The sequence below is a fragment of the Vicia villosa genome, linkage group LG1 (assembly GCF_029867415.1).
Source record: "Vicia villosa cultivar HV-30 ecotype Madison, WI linkage group LG1, Vvil1.0, whole genome shotgun sequence".
In the NCBI taxonomy this organism is placed as follows: Eukaryota; Viridiplantae; Streptophyta; class Magnoliopsida; order Fabales; family Fabaceae; genus Vicia; species Vicia villosa.
The window spans coordinates 208,227,513-208,232,707 of record NC_081180.1 but is presented as its reverse complement, the minus strand read 5'-3'; the positions used below and the strand labels follow the sequence as shown (position 1 = coordinate 208,232,707).

General features: G+C 33.0%; 1 protein-coding gene across 1 annotated transcript; it reads right to left on the bottom strand.

The window, feature by feature from the left end:
• Positions 1-990: 990 nt before the first annotated feature.
• Positions 991-2,496, bottom strand: LOC131622120 (uncharacterized). The gene is made up of 3 exons (XM_058893167.1): positions 2,114-2,496; positions 1,674-1,778; positions 991-1,558 (listed from the first exon to the last, which is right to left on the bottom strand). The coding sequence occupies exons 1-3, from the start codon at positions 2,174-2,176 to the stop codon at positions 1,244-1,246; spliced, it is 483 nt and encodes a 160-aa protein (XP_058749150.1). The 5' UTR covers positions 2,177-2,496; the 3' UTR covers positions 991-1,243.
• Between the last annotated feature and the right edge of the window lie 2,699 nt (positions 2,497-5,195).

Here is a 5,195-nt window from a genome sequence, read left to right as displayed (position 1 = left end):
ACACTTTTCTTGTTACATTTTGTTGCAGTAAAGTCATTATCTAAAATTGCATATATTAATGTCAGTTTTTTATAGCTTCATGTTTATAAACTATAAGATGACATAAATACCTTGTAATTCAGAAGCCTTTGTATGTACTTTATTACCTCAGCATTTGGATAAATAGTTAAGTTGCCAAAAAACAGAACCAACTAAAGGCAATGGAAGAATACACTTTAAAAAAAACTAAGAATAGAAGACAACCTACCCTAAAAAAAAGTAAAGAATATCCATTACTTGTATTACTGGATTTCAATGATGAATGAGAAAAGGGGACGAGCATGGGGTTTCAACACCCAAAATCTTCTTTCTTCTAACAAAATCACGTTAAACAAACACTAACCCAATCTAACAAAAGGAGATTCAATATCTAAAAGAATTTTAAAAATCATAGTAAAATATTACATTACCTTGTTTACATGAAAAAGATGCTCCCAGTTAGAGTTTAAACCATTGACGCTTGATTAGATTACACCATGGCGGATATCTTGTTTAGAGAAATCAGTGTTGCGTACTTACCTTTGAGTAAGTTCTTGCATAACACTAACACTACTAGAAATACACGTATTTCCTGCAGAATTACCTGCGGATTTTTGTTAAATTTCCGCAGGAAACGTGTTTCCTGCGGATTTTCCTGCGGATTTATGTCCCCAATTTTTCGCAGGTAATTCCGCAGGTATTTCCGTAGCTAAATCCGCAGGAAATATTTCGCAGGTAAATCTGCAGGTAAATCCGCAGCTAATTCCGCAGGTAAATTTGCAGAAAATGTCTATCCGCAGGTAAATCCGCAGGAAATTTCTTTCTGAAATTAAATAATTTTTTTATTTTAATAAACTTTTGAACCATTATATATATATATATATATATATTTAACTATAATATAAAATAAAACTATAATTTTCAATTTAAATTAAACTTGAATTCATAGAACATAATTGGTAAGAAGTACTTACATAGTCATTACTAAAAATGATTCAAAAAATCAAATTATTACTAATCATTTGTTTGACAAGTTAAAAAGATAATACAAATGTAAAAACTAAGTCAAAATGAAAAAAGTACAAATCAAATTTCATTACTAAGGTCTTCTTCATTTGTTTCATCGACGACATCTTCATTTGCGTGATCACTTTCATTAGTGGGTTGTGGTGGATGAGAAGAAGACCCAACAAATCCTAAATGATTCATTAAAAATGAAATTTTATTATTCGCTTCGGCCATCTTTTCTTCTTGTCGATGCAATTGTTGCCTCATCACCATCTTCTCTTGTTCTTGTCTTTGCAACGATGCATTTAAGGCATGGACTTGACTTCTCAAAACAGTCACTTGATACAGAAACCAAAGTCTTAGATGCGGTTCCAAGACCAAATACCCTATTCCCTTTCTTCTTTCCAACCGACTCTACCCATATATCCAAATCAGGTGGCATTTCATTAGTTGGTTGACTATTAGCTTCGTCCTCTCCTGGAATAGTTGGATTCTGAGAAGAAATCTCCAACTTTTTTTGTTCAAATTTATCCTAAAAGAAAATTGAAAAAATAGTAAGGAATTAAATTCAATAAAAGTGATATTTTCCAAAAGACTTGTGTGCAGATTTGAAATTCAATCAAATTAACACTTCCCGAAATACTTACATATGCAGATTCAGCATGAACTCCAACCCAACTTTGATCCTTTTTCCGATGTGTGCAAAAATAGAACTCGGTCAATGATGGATCTGCACCCTTTTTTTCCTTTCTCTACAAATTACAAAAGAAATAGAACTCAATAATGTTATCTATCAAAGTATATGATATTGGTATAGTGAGACTTAACATGTGAAACTATGATGATGTCAAATTAAGGAAGTCAACAAACAATATTGGCCTTCAAACTATTCTGACAACACTAGTATTTAATCAATGAATTGAAGTAAATTAAAATAACACCACTCTAAAATAGTGATGCTATATGGTGAACCAAAGAAATAATAGCCTATAGCTACATACACTATACATTTTAAATATGTAAAAGAAGAGAAGTAATGAAAAACATAATGAACTTCAAAACATAATGAAAAACATATAATATATACCATTCTTTTCCAATGCAAACAATGAGGAATAGACCCTCCAGTGTGAAGAGATGCGCCATCCATAGAAGACCGGTTTCTTTTATTGTCTCAGATGCTTTTTTAAACTTTAACAAATTCCAATGTTCAAATAACTGCTGCCACACATCAGCTCCAATCCAACCCGGTCTATACTCCAAGTCTTTGCGAACATCTTGTAGTAGCTGAGACATCTTTGATGCACCTCTTCTTTCAAAGTTACATCGCACCGTAACCTTGTGTTCCAGTGGCCATGAAAACTTTTTCTGTATTAAAAAAACCATGTTATACGAAATAAAGCAATTAAACCTTTCAAAATATATTTCAAAATTAAAGGCACATTTGATAAATTGCAGGAGACTGAGGGAATGATCTTATTGAAGGAGAAAGAGTTAAGTAGCCAAAAAAACAAAACCAGCTAAAGGCAATGGAAGAATACACTTTAAAAAAACTAAGAATAGAAGACAACCTACCATAAAAAAAAAGAAAAGAATATCCATTACTTGTATTACTGGATTTCAACACCCAAAATGTTCTTTCTTCTAACAAAATCATGTTAAACAAACACTAACCCAGTCTAACAAAAGGAGATTCAATATCTACAAGAATTTAAAAAATCATAGTAAAACATTACAGTAATGCGAAATAATTAAAGATTTTCAAACACCATAATCCCTAAAAATTAAAGTAAAGAAATAGGACAACCTTAAAAAAGTAATTAAAGTAAAGATTTTCACTCAAATTTTTAATTGAAACAGTTTTTTTTGGTTTCGTAAAAGAATATTGGAAATGAAGTGTTTAACATGTGATTGGGATATACTCTGCAGAAGGGTCGCTCAGAATTATACTTTCAAACTGTTAAGATGCAAAAGAAGCTCCAGTTAAAACTCAAACCATTAACGCTTGATTAGATTAAACCATCGCGGAAATCATGTTTAGAGAAATCTGTGTTGCGTACTAACGTTTGGGTTAGTTCTTGCAGAACAATAACGTTACCTTTCAAGAAAATAGTGTTGTGTGCTAAATTGCTTGTTAGTTCTTGCGTAACACCTTTTCTATCTTTGAAAGAAGTAAATATAAAACATTGTTTAATAAAAGAGAAATGCTAAACCTACACCAAAAATTACACACGCACCATATTTATATACACTTACACATACTTTTTGTTTTATTTAATAATTTTTCTTTTGCATTGGTTTTTGTGTGACACAGGAAATCGTTGATAATGGACTACGGTGTAAGATACAGTGGGTGTAGTGATATCAGTATAAACATAGCACTGCTGTTAATAAAACTCTCACATTCTGTGTATATACTGTATAAAATATATTACTATAATTGTTTAATATAAAACATAGTTTATGGCAGGGACTGATAAACTCAAAGAACTGCCTTTGGAATTTTAAGAACATCAGATTTGAAGAAGGAAACAGAATTCCATAATAAATTTATGGAGCTTGAGACCAACATGGAAAATTTAAGTCAGCATGTTATTGATGGAACAACAATGGAGATATACGCATTTCTTAGAACACAGAGTTGATTATTCAGAAAGAGGATTTAGGGTTTTAGCTGTTTTAGAGAAAGAGATAACAAAACAAAGTGATGAGAGTTTATTGGGTAATGATATTGAATGAAGTGAATGTGATATATATATATGTATCACTTAGTACAAAACAATAGAGCTGCAATATTATCTTTCATATACTAAAGTCAACTAATTCTAACTAACTGAATTACTAAAACCAATACACCTCCTTAATTCATTTAGTTAGATGCCTCAACCATTCCCAGCTTCATCTTCAAATACTCAAAGCTGCTTGATTTCAAAGGCTTTGTAAGTAGATCTGCTATCTGCTCTTCTGTCCTGCAATGCTTCACTTCTAACTTGCCATTGTTTACTTGATCTCTTAAGAAATGGAACTTGGTTTCAATATGTTTACTTCTACCATGTGCTACTGGATGCTTTGCCAAATCTATAGCTGATTTACTATCAATTTTGAGCTCCATCCTTTCATTCTTTGTTAGTTTCAATTCCATCAATAGCATATTAATCCATTGAGCTTGACATGCTGCCATGGAAGCTGCAATGTATTCAGCCTCGCAGGAAGATAATGCAACCACTGGCTCCTTCTTGGAACTCCATGAAAAAGCTGCATTTCCAATCATAAACACATATGCTGCAGTGCTTTTCCTGTCATCCTTGTCACCACTCCAATCTGAATCTGAGTAGCCAACTAAGTCACCCTCTTGACCCTTACAGTATTGAATGCCATAGCTGCTTGTGCCCTTCACATATCTTAAAATTCTTTTAGCTGCAACCATATGTGAGGTGGTAGGTTTCACCATGTACCTGCTGATCAGACCTACACCATAAGTAATATCAGGTCTTGTATGGCACAAGTACCTCAAAGAGCCCACAATTTGCTTGAATAATGTTGAGTTCACTTCCTTTTCTTCATTTGCTAAGGACAGTTTTACTCCTGTGTCAACAGGTGTTGAGACAGGTTTGCTATTCAGCATGTTAAATTTCTTCAAAATGTCTTGTGCATATTTCCTTTGATGTATCACAACTCCTTGTGAATTCTTTTCAAACTCAATTCCTAGGAAATATGTGAGATTTCCTAAGCCAGACATCTCAAACATCTTCATCATACTCCTCTTGAAATCCTTCATTTCATCCTCATTACTTCCAGTCACCAGCATATCATCCACATATAGGCACACAATGAGCTTATTAGTGGTATTTCTGCAGTATATTCCATGTTCATTTACACATTTCACAAAACCTTGCTGAACAAGGAAGCCATCTATCTTTTTGTTCCAGGCCCTTGGGGCTTGCTTTAGGCCATACAAGGCTTTGTCAAGCTTGAATACACACTCTTCCTTTCCTTTTATCTCAAATCCTGGTGGCTGGTTCACATATACTTCTTCTTCTAACTCACCATTGAGAAAGGCAGATTTTACATCTAATTGGTACATAGACCAATTATTCTTGACTGCTATAGCAACAATCAATCTGATTGTTTCCATTCTTGCTACTGGAGCATATACTTCATAGTAATCA

Coding starts and splice junctions, on each gene's coding strand:
- LOC131622120 (XM_058893167.1), bottom strand. CDS start 2,176: ATGGATGGCGCATCTCTTCACACTGGAGGGTCTATTCCTCATTGTTTG. Junction 1,779..2,113: donor GTTTGCATTGGAAAAGAATG/GTATATATTATA, acceptor TGTAATTTGTAG/AGAAAGGAAAAAAAGGGTGC. Junction 1,559..1,673: donor TTCATGCTGAATCTGCATAT/GTAAGTATTTCG, acceptor ATTTTCTTTTAG/GATAAATTTGAACAAAAAAA.